This window comes from Diadema antillarum, unplaced genomic scaffold (genome assembly GCF_040938485.1).
Source record: "Diadema antillarum isolate AM-2024a unplaced genomic scaffold, OU_Dant_1.0 seq00000678_RagTag, whole genome shotgun sequence".
In the NCBI taxonomy this organism is placed as follows: Eukaryota; Metazoa; Echinodermata; class Echinoidea; order Diadematoida; family Diadematidae; genus Diadema; species Diadema antillarum.
In genome coordinates, this window is record NW_027271583.1 from 726,838 (window position 1) to 745,131 (window position 18,294).

Genomic DNA, 18,294 nt, shown 5'->3' on the forward strand with positions numbered 1-18,294 from the left:
GCATTCCTGTTGGGAAATATTGTGACATTAAAGGTACTTGATGTTTACGCTTTCCATTTACACTGTAAGTTGGAAAAAAAAGGGGGCACAGTTAGGGGAAATAGCAGGTTTGGCAGCATGTTGCATTTGAGCAATTTTTTGGCATGGAAAATAACAATATAGCCTTGGTGGCTAGCTGTACATTCAGTGCAGTATGCAAGGAGGATTTTAGACATCCAGTGGAAATTTGTGTGACAAAAATCATCGAATTCCTGTGGCAAGCATTCTTATTGTAAATTATAACAGTACTCTTCATGCAAATTTTGAAAAAGCACATTCCAATGTGCAGTTTTTGTTTTTTTGTGTTTTTTTTTGCTTAATAAATTGCAAGTCGCAGTTGGGCTGCAAATTCAACAACACACGAAAAAACAGATAGACAGATAAACACAAGCAGACAGGCAATTGTGTACTTACAATGGCCTTAGAGTCAAAATTGCAAAACACATCTTGCAAAAATGTCATTGACCTCTTCATTTCTCAAAATATTGGTATACATGCAATAACAACAGCTTTTACAGTATATGTAGTACTTATCATCCCTAGGGTGACAATATCTCATATCCCAACTGAAATATTTTCAAACACTGCCTTACTTACTTCTGAATTTCAATATGTGGATTTGAGATTTAAAACATTGAAACCATGAATGTAGTCCAGACAATGTTCCTATAGTATTTGATGTCATCATTGATGTTATTTGCAAAATTTGGAAAAATTATAAAGTTTTTTTTTTTTTTTGCCTGAAATCAATGATTTTGAAATATGAGGCCTTGTTACCCCTGGACAGATATAATCAAATATGTGCTCTAGCTCTGTTTGTTGGGTGATTTCGAGAACCATTTCTTTAAGCGATTTGAGGAGCGCAGGTTTTTTGCACAAGTGGTCGAAAGGTAACAGAAAGCTCCATCCCAAAAAACACGATTTGGAGGTCAGTCCGTACATATGACTGTTTTGTTTCATAATTCTAGTGAATCTTCATTGGAAACCACCTCTCGACCGTTATTTGAAACGTGGATTGGAATTCTGATTTAATTCACCATCCGTGATTTCAGTGTGCCTTCACATGGCAAAAAATGTGTAATTTGAATCATGAGTCTATTTATAGCAATGCATCATTACAATTATGTTTGAAAGTGTGCATTCCTGGTACATGTGAAAAAATCTATTGAAAGCGTACTGTATATGTGGAATATTTCGTGAATTTCGCGAGTCAGGTGCTACTTGCAAAATTAAAGACACACAAAAATATTGACTGTGATCCTGATGTACATTGTAGAGTGTGATGTACGCATGTGCATTTCTCCATTCAGTACTAGCACTCCAAGATCGCGAAATTTTCCACTTGCGAAATTGTCAAGCATTCCAGATTTGCGAAAATTTTCATGGGAAATATATGGCATATACAGTATTTGATATGTCTGATCATGACATAAGAATTTCATGCCAAAACATAGTACCGGTATCTCCAGGAAATGAAGGAAATACCAGTGATGCAAGTTTTTGCTGCTTAGAACAGACAGCCTGAGAAGTTAAACATAACATTACTCTCAAAGAATTGGTAGAACATATCCCATTTTTTTTTTTTTTTTTGGTGTGTACTCTTAGGCAGTGGGTTATTGTAGTGTGTAATCATCCCTTTCTTTGCTGCTTATAAATATATTTCCTCGGCCATTTGAGACCATAATCCTGTCACATCAATTAACATCCAAGCGAGGATTTGATATACGACATATGTGCCATCAGCATATATAATTGGTGCTCAGAGAGCAGTTATCCCATGAATACTGATACAAGTGTACCTCCATTATGAATTTACACAAAATTGAATGATAGGAGGTAAATGATAGATATAGAAACATGAACATTACATGTATATTCATCCGTGTAAAGAAAGGAAAACTAACAAATTTGTGAATTGAAAAACAAAATCATAAACAGAAACCTACTTTTTGATGAATTCCCCTGTGTAAAAAGCAGTGTTAATTCCATTGTTCTGTAATATACACTGTGAGAACATCTTGATAAAGGAAAGTGTTTTTCATTGCTCATCATATTGATGGGCAAGAGCTTCGTACACCATATGTCTTTATGTTGTAATATATACATATTTTTACACAGCAGCAAGTTATCAGAGTAGGGATTGGAAGATAGAGTATATTGTTAAGATTTGTCCCGAAAGATTAACCCAATGCTAAAAAGAGTAACCTTTGAGAGTTTGATAAGAGGAAGAGCTGCAGTAGTATAAAGAAGTGAAACCACCCCCTAAAAAAAAAAGAGAGAGATACCGTATCTCTAAAAGTTTGCTTGATATTAATGATAATAGACTTGAGGTTTATTAATGTTGTTGGCCACCAGGCTGTGTACGCCCTGTGTGTTAGATTTGAGATTTCTCACGATACGGCAGAATCCCTTTGGCAAAAAAAATGGGACTATTACAGAGCTGTGAATGAGGTTACAAGCCATATGGAGTGACATAGACATTGTGCATGTCTCCTTTTTAGAATTAAAATTTTTAATGATGCATTGTTGTATCGTAATACATTAAATTAAAAAAAAAACAAGAAAAAAAGAAATTGAAGAGGTAGAACTGGTTGAAATTTTTGTAGGATAATTACAAAGTGTTTTAATTTAGGGATGAGTAATAACATTGCTCATTTTAAAGAACTTTGCATTTTGGTATCAATGTGCTGGCACATTATTAAAGCTTGAATGGCATAATTATGTGCCAGTGAAATAGCCTTGCTAATACAGAAAAGCCACTGCATGTTCAAGTTGACTAAGATAATGATAGAAAGTGAATCAAGCAAGGGTAAAACTATCATTGATCTCTGCAACCCCAAAAACAAAGCAAACAAAAACAAGTTTTGAAATTTCTAGTTTTGCATCTGATCACGTACAGGTAGCATACTGTATTTGTAAATCCTCATTGTAACCAGGCACTTACTATAGCATAGCTCTGTGAGCTTTTACATCAGCTTTTAGTAATAACACAAAACTTGACCCAGTTACATTTGTAAGCCCACTTCCATGTGTAGCATTGTTCCTCAGTCCAACAGGAAGGCCATGGTGACACAGTTGGGATTAGGGGATTAGGCAATCTGTATTCTTTGACAATTAGTGTACGGATGTATGTATCTGTGCTGACTGGTAAAGAACATACGACAGCATGCATGCCTATCAAAAACAAATCTCTGTAAAGATTGGAGTAAATTAATTGATATGTATCAGGGAATATAATGAAAAGAAATATGATGACTTTTAAAGAAAAATATAAAATTGCAACATTAATCAATATATGAAAAGTCTTAGTTGAAGTTATCAATTCAAAAAATTCACACCCCATATTTCATGTTACAAATAAGATTTTATTGCAAAAATCCTCCAATGTTTTCATGAAAACTTAGAATATTGTGTGATCTAACTTTGATTTGCATCCCTACGTCTGTCGTTAATGGAGTATGCGTGTTTAATACTTCCGTATTTTTTTTGTGCACAGATTTGTTATGTAATATATTACCTGAACTGAGCAAAGGTTTGCACAAGAACTTGTAGTCTGACAAAATAAGCAGGGAAAAATGGTGTATTAACTTATTTATGCATTGCTCAGTGAATTAAAAGAGAGAAATGCCCCAAACATTACCTCTTGCGATAATTTGTCACAAACCGTACTCTAATCGTAATGTAATTGAATTTTATGGCATATCCAGTCCCGAATGAAAATTCTGTTTCAGTGACAACAGTACAGTGGAGAGAAGTGATGATTTAATTTGAAATGGAGTGGACAGGAGATAATTGAATTCTCAGTTACACCTTGTGTTCTGTGTGGCTGCCTTTCTAATTTGATAATAAAGTAAAGTGCTTTATGAGGAACTTTGCCTATTTCGTCGTAATTCATTCATTCCGATATGACAGCTTCAGTTGCCAGTAATCCTTTCTCAGTAGGCCTACATACATTATAAAAACTTGCTGAAACCACAATTTGACGTGAGTGCTTAACTGTGCGGTATATCAATTTCATGATACAATGTACTGATATTTTCTTTTGCCTTCAGACAACATTAAAAGAGCTGCTTCCACCACTTTTGAGAGGGGTATTAACTTTTTGATAAAAGTCATACTGCAAGTTATATAGCATAATTTAGGGCCTGTTATCAAGCATTAAATGAAGTTACTGTTAGTTACCGTCACAATGCTACCATGATAAACTGGGTTCAGCGTGCAGACGTATGTGAAATCAGAGACCAAAATCTGTAACACGAAAGGTTCTGGTTATTAAAGAAAGAAGAGATGTGATTTCTATTTTCCTTCCAAAAAGTATAGATAATATCTTGTCCAAATTCCAGTCTCATGCCCCTTTCAGGTTGTCATGTGGGTAGGTAATGTTTGTGCTATGAGCCCTGTATATATTGCAGTCATTCCACTTTTCACCCAGGTTTACCCCAAAAATGCATATTGGGGCCCTATATACGCTATATATTTTTGATTCTTTATGTATATACCATAGTTGAAATCTCCTGTGTGCCACGTTATTCTGAGACACCAACGCTGTTATGCTTTGAGAAAGCATTCTGTTTTTCAAATCGATGTTAGTTTAATACTTACACACGTGTGTAGCCCCCCTCCCCCCCAAAAAAAAATTAACACTTCTCTTGTTTTTTTCCCACTCAATCTTTCAGCATGTGCATTGATTCAGCTCGAGATAGTACTCCTTTAATACTTAATAGCAAATTTCACTGGGATGCACTTGGGCGAACCCAGGAGAACTCGTAGCGTGAAAGACATCACGGGTAAACTCCTGCATAAAATGCTGAGTGACTTTTCAGAAATGTTACCCCCAAACTGTCCCTGGTGAACCCCCTAGTACCCACCCACCTCCCCCCCCCCCCAAAAAAAAAAAACTCTTGAGGCATATGGTATGGGTAAACTCTCAGGTGAAAAGCCAAAGGCCAGTACATGCCAACCATGTTAATATATATATGCAAGCTGTTTCCTGCATTTTATATGGAAAACTTGCACTTCCACTGCAGTTGAGTGAACATGAGATATAAAAGTAGTCAGCTTTTAGGTAGTTTGAAAGATTTTTTTTTTTTTTTTTTTGGGGGGGGGGGGGAATGTTCCACATTTGGTTCCTGTTGAATCTCTTGAGTGATCCCCAGACAGCAAAAAAAAAAAAGTGTTCATGAAAGTCTAGTATTTGGCAATATTAACAGGAAAGGTTATGCATTCAACTAAATACATGCAAATCATTAAAATGGTGCTTCACAGAGTGTAAATTAGTGGGACATTCCAGTCACCTGGTGTATGCATTTCGTTTTCATTCTACATGTATGTTAGAACATTAATTCCATTAATTGTTTGTTGGGCAAGGTTATGCATTACATCACTTTGACAATGAGTGAAGTGCATATAAACCAAATGAGAAAAAAGAAAGGTCATTAGTCCAAATGTGTACATGAACAAATTACAAACTGGCTTATTGCCACTGCTGCCATCTGATTAGAAATGGGGACCTTAGGATTGAGAGTAGCAGCTACTCAGTGGCTTCTCGCTTCATCAGCGATAGTGATGGGGAAAGAATGATAATGGCAATAGTGATGACTGTAAAGATGATCATGTTTCCGTGATAATGGACACAACTGAAGACTAAACAGAAAAAGCATTTGTAATTCTATATATGCATAGTGGTAGTGGCATTCAGTACATTATAGATATGAAATATTCCAAACGCTATGCTGGAAGGTAAAATTGCGATCAGGTACAGTATGCATTCGAGTGCATCATCGACATGTCTTGTCATTTGCAATTGACATTGCCATTGTGAGTAATTAGCAAAGTGTGCCATACATGTGATGAATTAGTAACAGTCAACCAATAGGGTAATGGTTTCCCGTTGTTCCCGATAGAAGGTTGTGTTCTTGCTTGTGCCTCAACATTTGAGGGCCTAATTACCCTAAAAGTCTGTCTGGTTGGCTTACTGAGCTGCCTCTATTTGACTTGATGCCTCACTGACCATCCCGGTTGAAGCACGGATATTGCCTCTTCTATATTGGCGTTGGAATTCGCTGGACACAGACGCGTGCACACACGATGACTTGTTGTGAGTTTGATGCATTTTCTCATGCTGCACCTTCCTACTGGAGGATTTTCCTACTGCAGGCGCTATACAATGCACATGAGTGACATTCGAAAGCAATGTAGTTATCAATCCTACAAAGATTAGATGAGTGTATCCTACAAGTTTAGCTTGGACTGATGAGTTGTTTTAGTGTGCACGGCATATCTTCCTTGAGCAGTTATGAGAATAATCGGCATGAATACTCTTGATTGCACCTCCTTGTGAAAAGATGGTTTCTGGCTGACCGTGAGATGTTACAGGAGTCAGGGAATTCTTCAAGCATGCGCCGATGTCATGTGCAAAATCACTGGTCTCATCTTGGCATGCATTCTATATTGGCAGGAAAAATTGATATTAACATGTTTATGTTGAGGCATGATGGTCAAGCAAATTAATTCATCAATTAAATTTGCAGTTTATGCTTTTAGTCGGCATACAGTGAAAGATTGTGTAAAGTTTATGCTTCATTCAGTATGTTTTGATTTTAAAAGTAGTCTTGTTTGATTTCTCTTACACATACAGGTGCATCTCATTTATCAATGGACAGCGACTCGGATGAGCATGATGGCGAATATGATACGGACCCACCTAGAGGCACAGCGGAAGGTGAAGGAATTCTCATTCCCGCGCCGGCCACTGTCCCGAAAAAGAAGCGGCACGGGCTGTGGAAGCGCTTCAAGCACAAAACGAAACCCATGCGCAAGATCAGTGCACAGGTCAAGGAGCGCATGCACCACAAGTCTGCGCATCACTTTGACGAGGACTCGCATGGCCCGCAGTCGCGACTCTTCCCGTCGGGATCGGACACTTACCTCACCAAATCAGACAACTACCACTCGCTTCCGCGCTCTCACCGCTTCAGCGCCTCGCAAATAGATCGTAGACGACTTCATGTGGAAGTGGATGGCAGACAGCAATACTCGAGTGATTCCGACAGTAACGCTCTGATAAACAATGGCGTAAAAGTCGTTAGTCGCAGAAGAGCAAGCTCATCCTCTTCCGCACATAGAACTTCACCTTTCAGTGACAATAAAGACTACAGACTCTCAAAGAGTTTACAGCAAGCAAGCTTAGAAATTGATGTGCCTCCTCTTTCAGCTTCAGTAAGTACTTCTCTCGTTATTAAAACATTCCTCCTTTCTTTCCTTCTTTTTTTTACTCAAAATTATCTTTATTTCACCAAGTCTGTATTCAAGAAAGAAGATGGGGTCTTTTTTTGTAGTTGTTGTCATAATACACTTTCAAATCCTGGAGATTAATTCTATGGAGTGAAGTGAATTTGGTGAAATGTCTGGTCAAGTGGAAAGAAAAGTTGTTCTTATTGTTATGAAAACTCGACGTGCTTGCTGTGGAGTGTACAATGTATGTCAATGGGGGCTAATACTCTAAAATGAGGAATGTTTGTGTACATTTTAATTTCGCGAGAGCCAAGAATCGCAAAATTAAAATGCACATGAAAGTTCTTGTCTACACTATACACATTGAATGTTAGAGGCAAGTCGTGAAAAATTCATGTCGCAAAAAAGGCCGTCAGCTCCAATTCGTGAAAATTTCGTGAAAATATGATGTTTTGCAGTATTCTGCAATGCAGATAGCCATCAGTGACAGATTTTTGAGGACATACTTCTGCTGATTGTCTACCATCCAGGGCATTCTAAAATTTCGGAAAAGATTCCTGGTAGCATGGGTCATCATGTTTTTGAGGATTTGGTGTTACCCCTATCCACACTGATGCAAAAACAGTTTTGGATCACGCTCCATTTCCCATACATTCATTAAACCGCCATAGAGCCCAGTTATTTCTAAGTGAATGAGCATGACTAATTTAACATTTGCCATCTAAGTCAATACATTGTATGAGTGTGTCACGCCTGTACCCTACATGGTAAACAGAGGTAGTGCCCAAATTGTTGAATTGGGTTGTTTACAGATCTCTGTTGATTGATACACAGTCAGAATGTATACAACAGTACAAGCAGGTGATGGAGATTTGTCAGGCAGGTGGTGTTACAATGTGGCTTTCTACTGACTTTTGCAATTAACCTGTTGAAGATGAATGCCGAGTATACTCGTGCAGGTGTCTATGGGAAATGTGTGTTATAGCAAAATCAGTCCGTCCTCAACGGGTTAAGGTTTGTGATGAGAAGCAAAGGCCCGTATGCATGAAATCATGGTCTTGAATTAATTCATGTGTGCAGTCATTGTGCTAGAAATGCACTGTGAATTTATAGTGCACCGTCAGATTGAGTACTGTATATGCCAATATTTTCGCGAATCACGGTATCAGTGGCATTTTCGCGTGTTGTTAAATTCGCGATTGACAGTAGTAGTAGGGTCTACTGCCAAGCCCGAGAAACACGTTCAAACACTTGCCAACGTACTCGTAATGTTTTTCCATTTGCATTGTGACTCCCAAACATGACAACAGAAACGACACAGTAGAAGATTTATACAATCAAACAATAACGGCATTCACAAGTACTCAGTACCTACCAAATGAAATACACTGTAGACGACAAAGTTTCAGAGCTGCGCTAGCGCTAGGGAAAGTTTTACATGCATCCTATATACACGGACCTGTCGCTGTACACAAGTGTCGCGCTAGCTACACCTAGCTGCACATGGCGTCTGCACGGCCCTGCGCACACAGCGTCTGGTCGGGCTACAGTACATGCATCCCTAGGCCTCACCCGTGTACCCAACCACGTCGAGCCGGTGTTTGTTTGCGTAGGGTAACGTAGCACGGAGATTGCACATTTTAATGCACGTTTAGCATCGTACTGCACTTCCACAATCGGTTGCACCGTAGCGTACGTACTAGTAATATAGTATATGTACACAAGTACGTACTGGCCGATGTAACAGCCGCGTTCTGGTCCGGCCAACGTTGGATGCATTTTGTCATCAATTTGCACATAAGGTATGACGCGGTAATATTTTCGCGTGTCTTTAATTTCGCGATCAGCCCTAAGATTGCAAAATTCGCGAAAATAAAACCCTCGCGAAAATAACGGCGTATACAGTATTAAAATGATAATTTTGAGAATTTCTCAGTTGAGAAGCTTTGGAATTTGAAGGCATCACCTTTATCCAAGTATGGTTCTTCTCATCCACTTTCTTTCTCCATTTTAATTTCGAAGATGTTCTTGTAGTGTTGTAGGTTATGTCCTGCTAGTGAGTCAACTAAACTTTGACCTTATTGTACCTCTGGGGCAATGTTTATGTTCTGTTTTGGGCTATGATGTGACCCTTCAGTCCTGTTATTAGAGAGTTCAAGAAAATTCTTCACTACAAATTGAATTGTCTTTGTTTTAATCATAGATGAACGTCTTGTACTAAGCCTCAGTCTGAAGGTAACTGATCACTGCTCTTTGTAATTCACAACTTGTAAACGTGTTTCTTTGGCTCTGGAACAACCTAGATGTAAGCTTTGTCTGGGATCTCTGCCCCACTAATCGTCACGCTCCAAGTCCTGGCAGTATACTTTTCTGTTGTACGTTTATACACAAAAGTCTTGTGTGTGGTGCAATGTTATTGCTGACAAAGATCATGAAGAGTGATGTTCTTGCATGGTGTCTGATCTTTGTGAATGACAACTTGAAATTGGGGCTAGAGAAACAAAAGAGGTAGCGGAAATCAAAGACCGAACAGACAAACACAAGAGGAAGGGGAAATCACAGATCAAACAAGGTACACTAATGGCGTCTGCTAACAGCTGAAATTAGGCAGTGAAAATGCTGAGTAGTGCAATACAGCAGTGAAGCAAACATGTAGTACCAGGAAGACATACAAATCCCAAGAGATATATGTACATGTATCGTAACCCCCCCCCCAAAAAAAAAACAAACAAAAACAAAAAACAAAAAACCAAAGCAAAACACCCAAAAACAACAAAAAACAAAACAAACAAACAAACAACTGTCTGTCTTCAACTGCTAGAGTCAGCAAAGGTCATAGGTTGTTTTCAAATGCATTGAGAATGCATAATGCAGATCATGATTCTAGTGATGCATCACTAGAATCATAAAGTCAATTGACACACTTAAGATGTGTGTATCATGCAAATTGGATGGCGGAGGGTGTTTGAATCACGACTGATATCGTGATTCATATGACCGTCTGGAGGTGTTTTGTAGTGACATTTCTGATCTGCAAAACTGATGGAATGAAACAGTCATGTGTACAGATAGACCTCCAAATTGTGTTTTTTGGGGGTGTACAATGTAGCTTATTATGACCCTTCAACCACAGCGGCAAAAATACGGCACTCCATACCGCTTGAGAGTGATTGATAGGGACTTACAGTACAAAGAAGCCCTCCTGTCCTCGTTGTGAAATTAAAAAACGGCAAAATCTACAAAGCCTTCCCAAGAAGTATGTAGGCCTACAGATGTAATTTTTACAAATCTCTGCACAAGATAACGTGAAGGATGGGGGAGGGGGGTTGAGATGCTATGATTGAAAAGGTAAACGTACCAAATGAGTTTGTAGTTTTTAAACACATTCTCATCAATTGTTAACCACTGTCATCATCATCATCATCATATTTCACAAATTTGCCGACATGATTATGCCATTTCCATATTTATTTATTTTTTTTTTGGCCCAAGCTAAAACCTGCAGCAAGTGCTGTTACAATTCATTCAGTTCTTTTATTTATTTGTGTATACACAGTGTATATAGTTCTGTATTTTTGTCCCCGCCGAACGAGTTCGAGCAGGGGACTATGAAACGGGCTCCGTACGTGTGTGTGTCCGTGTGTGTGTCCGTCCGTGTGTCCGTCCGTGTGTCCGTCCGTGTGTCCGTGCGTCCGTGCGTCCGTGTGTGATCAAAATGTTCAATTTGCTACTTCTCTGTCATTTATGAGCCGATTTTGATTCTGTTTGCTTTATATGATAGCACTATGTGGGAGCTTTGAAACTCCTACACAGAATTTCAGTTGTGACCTTTGACCTTGACCTTTGACCTATATTGTATATTTTGCTACAAAATGCTACTCCTTCGCCATTTCTAACCCGATTTCGATTCTGTTTGCTTTATGTGATGGCACTAGGTGAGGGCTTCAAAACTTCTACACAGAATTTTGACCCTTGACTTCTTTGACCTTTGACCTTGATTTTTGACCTATATTGTACATTGGCTACAAAATGCTACTCCTTCACCATTTCTAACCCGATTTCGATTCTGTTTGCTTTATGTGATGGCACTAGGTAAGGGCTTCAAAAGTTCTACACAGAATTTTGACCTTTGACTTCTTTGACCTTTGACCTTGATTTTTGACCTGTATTGTACATTTTGCTACAAAATGCTACTCCTTCGCCATTTCTAACCCGATTTCGATTCTGTTTGCTTTATGTGATGGCACTAGGTAAGGGCTTCAAAAGTTCTACACAGAATTTTGACCTTTGACATCTTTGACCTTTGACCTTGATTTTTGACCTGTATTGTACATTTTGCTACAAAATGCTACTCCTTCGCCATTTCTAACCCGATTTCGATTCCGTTTGATTTATGTGATGGCACTAGGTGAGGGCTTCAAAACTTTTACACAGAATTTTGACCTTTGACTTCTTTGACCTTTGACCTTGATTTTTGACCTATATTGTACAATGGCTACAAAATGCTACTCCGCCATTTCTAACCCGATTTCGATTCCGTTTGCTTTATGTGATGGCAGCAGGTGAGGGCTTCAAAACTTTCTGCACAGAATTTTGACCTTTGACTTCTTTGACCTTTGACCTTGATTTTTGACCTGTATTGTACATTTTGCTACAAAATGCTACTTCCGGCGGGGACATATATTACGCACCGCGTAATTTCTACTTTTCCTTGTTTTTTTTTTTTAGAAAACCATTTGAGTAATTTTAGAGTACTCTACATGTACAACTGTAGTTATAAAATGTAAGGTTTAACACTCCAGCCACAGTTCTGATGAGTTGCCTTTAGAAGTCCGCATTCATGTGTCTATTACTACAACTGTATGTTGAAGAAGATGTTCCTAAGCTGTGTACATTGTACTGTACATTGAAACAAAGTTAATACTGTATGGCGACTATCTGTCATTTGAATGGTATTTAACAGGTTGGGCTGCTTGGCTGACGTACAACAATTTTAATAATTGAAACATTGATTGATATCATGTTCCCAGAGTTTCAAGTTTGAGAATTTTGCTCTTTTGTGTAGAAACTCACATGATTAATTTTAATTAAGAACAAGTTGTGACAATTAGAGTGATCAGCATTCATGATAGTAATCACCAATTGTTTTCTACAAATTCAGTGATGAGAACTTCAAATGAAAAATGGCTGAAAGAGCATTGGCCTTCCAACAACAAAATCATTCAGATTCATTTCTTGAACACAAAACACAGAACCAGACATACGTATGTACAAGCACATAATGGGAGTACATGTTTTCTTTCTGAGAAAGAACAATAGAGACTACCATTATGCATATGTGGAAGTACAAAGTTTTTTTCCAGAAAATCCAGTATTACACTCCCCCCCCCCCCCAAAGAAAAAAAGAAAGAAAGAAAGAAAGAAAGAACATGTGTTGTAAATTATTAAAACTCTGGAACATTGCAACTTTACAATGCACAGAACAGTCATCCGCACATAAAGTCTGCACAGTGATCATGCAACCAACTCAAAGAAATTGTTTTAGATATATTGAATCTCTACTGTATAAATCAAATAATGTATGATGAGGTTTTTCAAATTTGAATTGCCATAAGATTTACATTCAGTTTGAAATGAATAGAAATTATTGGAGAAAAACACCTTTTTTTCTGTTAAATTATTTCCTATTTCAGGTCAGTGATGTCAAACCAATCTCAAAATACATGTAGATGAAATGAATTGAACTGAAAAAAAAAGGAGATATTTTTTAGACTGCAATGTCCACAGATACTCCCTTCTAGACACATACTGATCAAATACCATTCCCATGTATTGTTGGGCCTACAGTCTTCATTACGTGTGATGAGTATGACCAGGTTTAGTGTATTGATTTGTTGTTAAAGGACGAGTTGATATTGGACAGGCGATCGAGCCGCATGACAACGTGAGAACTGGCAGTCGTGATGTGTTCATGTGTGTTGAGCAATCAATGGCCTTGCAATTAATGATTGTATTTCATCCACACGTGTGAAATTTTCACGTATCGATTGCAGTACACATGTACACCAGCTTCACAGATGAGTGTATGATGTGATGTTCAGTGCTGGGTGTCAAGATATGACAGCCAATCAATTAATAGGAGACTGCTGTCTATAGTATTTCATTCTTTCCTCTTTTTACTGGTACTGATGGCATAGCAGTGTTTCTGTTTTTAAGATCTTTCATATCTGTGATACTAAATATAGATCTTTAATAGTAACACTTAGAATAGATGTGGCACATGTATAAAGTGTATGATCAAATCAGCTCAGGAACTATTTTGGAATTTTGCAGTAAAACATGCTATAGGACCAAATGAGCATATGGGGTACAAGGTCATAGGATAATTCATGAATTACAGTTCAAGTACAACACTGAACCAACAAAATCCATAAAAAATGATGTGGTACATGAATGACATCCCAACGATTTGAAATGAGACTAGACCAAGCTGTGAAGGTTGAAACTGAATTTCATATCACAATGAATTTCCTACAATATTGATATGAAGGATGTCATATTGATTTAAATCAGTAAGTTTAACAGTGTACAGTTTTGTAGGTGAAACGGATAAACAGTGACAGACATATTACCAGTCATTTGGTTTCAGGCTCGCTATTCCAAGCTCTGAGATAAAAATTTACATAAAGTTAAAGCCACTCCACTGGCACACAGGGAAAATCTAATTGGGATAAACAGGCTTGTGAAAATGAAACATGCATGAAATGGGATAAGCAAAATACAAGACTGATGATGGAAAAGCTCTGGAGAAATGAAAGGCATTACAAATGCTGTCAAGATGAATTAAAGGTGGGTCAGGAGATATCTACTCAGACATTTTTTGATAGCTCATGAGTTTTTGATAGCTCATGCTCATAGCTCAGTTTTTGATGGCTCATGTTTACATGTTTATCATGAAGCCATCATTGTTTATTAAGTGCTGATAAGTTATCAGTCAATCATTATCACATCCTATATTATGTCATCACAGCCTACATGTCATCGCCCAAAGTCTCGCGCCCAAGTTTGGCTTGTAATCAGACAGCTAGTGTTTTAATTATGCGAGTGACAATATGTCTGGATATACTACCCCCACAGTTTGTAAACATTGAGATGCTTCACTGAGCATTATGAACATCCATCCTTGTTCCACACAATGTCACTTTGTCTCAATCTGGCATAATGTTATTTAAAAGCCCTTTATCTTCATAACCCATCCATCCATGACTTGATTCAGGAAGGAAAGTTTGTGCTCAGTACTTTATGTAATGTTTTGAAAAATTACATTGACCAATTGTACACATTTGCAGACAACAGCAAGAAGTCGGTCAGTTACCTTTGAGGATCACTGACTAATTGATGGGTGAATTTGTTAGTGTTACTGGTATTTGGGGATTATATATAGTGTGCCAGTCTCTAGAAACCATGAGGGACAAAAAGAGGTTTACAGAAGTGGGATTTCAAATGTCACTAACACCGAATGATGGGTCCAGGAAATTCTGCAATATGTTTGATTTACTGTAGCTATCCAGCACAATCAGTCTTTAAAGCAAACTTCAAATGTGAAAGATATCTTTGAATACATGAACATTCTTGTACTCAAGCTTTACTTTGACTTAAAATACTCTCATAGATTGATTTAACTTCGACTGGGTTTCCTTTAAGTTGTAGTTTATTATTTCCATCTAAAGAGAGAAATATATGTGACCTGCTACAACAAAAGGATCCTAAAGTCGCTGACAGCCGAGCCGAGAAAATCGAGTTTGAAGTCACTTTATCAAAATTGGTCAAAATAATCAGATTTCTGCTTTTTGCATAATTTTGTAGTCTAATGTGTTGTCCATCATCTGCCGAAATTTCGAAGCTAAATGATCAAAGGAAAGGCAAGAAATCAGCATTTTTCTGGGTCATGATTTTCAGACTTTCAATGTAAGAGAAACGTGTCCGAAAGATTTGGATTAAGCGCCGCAGCTAGACTCCGCCCCTAGCAACGAGGGAGTGATCTTATTGGTCAGTGCGTGGCATCCCGATTACCGATTGGTCATGCATAGACCGCTGGTGCTAAGCTTGACTGAATATGGCAGAGGTCACTAGGAGCGTGCCTTCTATTGTCAAGCGGTGAAAACTGTCTCGCCTCCCCTTGACCATGATAGCGTCGGAAGGACAACTTTAAAGGCGCTTTTCTTGAAAGTCTGATTTCCTCAACCACTTGACATGTGCTGATAAATCATCGATATCTCCGCAGCCGAGTACTTTTATGAGTTGTGCTGTATATGGAATTAAGGTAGAAGAGTAAGGGAATAATATCATGCCATTTTCAGAAAATTGTCCTCCCTGACTTTCAGATCCTTTTGTTGCAGCGGGTCACATATGCTGCTTCAATATTTCCTTATGGATTACTAATCATCTGTCATGCCATTGATTGTTTGTTGTGTAGATTGAAGTTCAAAACAATATCTTATATGCAAATTGAGGGAAGTATACAGAGACAATAGTTACGTTCAGACGGAAGCCCTTAACCTCGAAGTTAGGAAACTTCGAGGTTAGAGCTTGTAGTTAGGGACCGTGAAGATGCACTCGTAGTTAGCAAACCTCGAGGTTTGCTCGATGTTTCGAGCCACGAGAAGTCTTATGGTTAGCGCTCTAACCACGAGCCGCGGGGGGTCCCCACTCGTAGTTAAGCACCGTGTGGACACAAAAAACAACGAACTCGAAGTTAAGAGTGACCTCGCCGTAAACTCCAGCCCCCACAATTTCCCTTTGCTTCCGGGTCAACCTCCCAAACGTACACCACAAATACACTACACGTGAAGAACCTATGACGCACGACACAACAACATCATCTTTTCCCTCCATGCGCTTGATCTCTGAAACTGAAAACGTCGAACTCGCTACTGTATTCTATATTCTTCTCCGACGCTAAAAAAAAAAAATGTTTTCGACGAATATCTTCATAAAGGCATAAAGTCATCAGTGCAGTGCTATCTCTGCAGTGTAAGCGAGTCCGACAGGGTTGGGGGGGGGGGGGGGGGGGGGGTGGGGGGGGGGGCAGAAGCTTAACCTCGAGGTTTCGTAACCTCAAGGTTAAGATTTGTCGTGTGGACACACGTCTAGGGGGCAAGAGCTAAACGTCGAGGTTTCCTAACCTCGAGGTTAGGGCCTGCCGTCTGAACGTAACTATTATAAAGTTGCTTACAAGTGACAAATGTGTGGCTCAGACATTCATGTAATTTGATAGGACAACATATGTAACCATAGGCATTGATAGATGAGTAGAATCTACCATATTGGTCCTTGAAAGCATTCGATTACTTTTCCGTGCATGGTTTGCAAACATGTAGTGTAGGCCTACGTGCTTATCTACACGGTCAACAGGCAATGGATGAAGTCAATATCAACCTGAAAGTCTTGGGGGCATTTTGCTGCAGAAATTAATCCTCTTGTCATTACCAACCAGGAAACTCTGACTCTCAGCAAATAAAATTGAACCTCCTATTTCACCATGCACAAAACTACAATTGTACTGCTCTTTTGTGACTGATCCACATCAAATATGAGATTATCTAGATTAAATAATGTTGGAAGTATATTTTATCAAGAACATTGTGCATAGGGAAAAGGCAAAAGTCTATGTGAGAATGAAGCCATCAGATACAGATAATGCAAGCTATTTTTCTTTAATGAATATCGTACAGTGACATACAATATGGCAAAGTTTTTAGGCATGGAAAATACTTACATTCCAGCTACACGAGGACAAGTACATATTATGCTACTGTGTACGCCAAATATTTTGCAAGGTTTTTATTTTTGCGAATTTCGCGAGTCAGGTGCTATTCGCAAAATTAAAGACACATGAAAATGATGACTCTGATCCTGATATGAATGTGACGCACACGTATACATTTCTCTGTTCAGTACAGTACTCTATGATCGCGAATTTAACCACTTGCGAAATCGTCGGGAAGTCCCGATTCGCGAAAATTTATACTCGCTATTCAAGTATTCAGTATTAGATGATAATTTGAAATAAGTGTTGAAATGTGATTGAAAAATAGTGTCAATTAGACCTGCAGGAATATTATGTTGCAGCACGCCGTACCCTGTGGAACTGTCATAGCCCTTGTTACGGCATTGTGAAGCGCCATCTCATTTTCGGAAGATGGCAGTTTCACATGGCTAGTATGGCAGCCAAATTTCAGCAATCGGCAATAACATCCCAGTGCCATTTCACCACTTTCATGATGTGTTTGCTATAGTATCAGTATGATAATAATAATCCCTTTTCCCATAATTATTCAGAGAATAATATGGAAAAAGTATTCAGGTTGGCTCATTTAATCTGTGCAAGAAGTGATAGGTAATTTCTCATCATTTCCTATCACTGACTTCAAACCATTGATTTGATGTAAATTATTTTTGTGAGTTTATGGCATGGTTATTTGATTATGCACCACATATTATTTTGCTTCGATACGATGAAGTTTCCCCTGAAAGTAAATAAGTGGGTAATTACAGTGTTGTACATAACAATACAAGGGGATGTCGTTACTTCAACTACAAGGCGTAAGTGGCTAAGGGCAACAGTATAATGCTTGATTTCTGAGAGCTCTGACTCACATGTTCCACCATTCCTCTTTCATTACATTGTTATAATTTTCTATCCTTGTATTATATACTTATATTGCAATTTGTTTGTCTTTTTTTATTTAGACAAATAGATGAATAGTAAGTAATTATAAGAATGATAGTAGAAATAATAATGGTACTGGTAAATTTAAAACTCACTCGTTTGAGATACGTTATTGTTACAAATCACTGGCTTACTTTTTAATTACAATGCTGTATCTAAACAGTCATCACTACTTTATAGGACAACTTTGGAAGTATTGTCTTTGCCCTGAGTTTGCTATTCAACGTGACTTTCTCCAATTACAAGAGGGCTAACATGAATGTGCCTTGGAAACAGTGCTGTTATTCTTG

At 38.3% G+C, this 18,294-nt stretch overlaps 1 protein-coding gene across 1 annotated transcript in view; it reads left to right on the forward strand.

The window, feature by feature from the left end:
* The window catches only part of LOC139737045 (multiple C2 and transmembrane domain-containing protein 1-like), a 105,997-nt gene that overhangs the window by 20,098 nt on the left and 67,605 nt on the right, over positions 1 to 18,294 (forward strand). The window contains exon 2 of the mRNA XM_071647722.1: positions 6,677 to 7,257. Within this exon, the coding sequence (XP_071503823.1) occupies positions 6,694 to 7,257 (564 nt within the window). The 5' untranslated portion in view covers positions 6,677 to 6,693. The remainder of the gene's footprint in view (positions 1 to 6,676; positions 7,258 to 18,294) is intronic.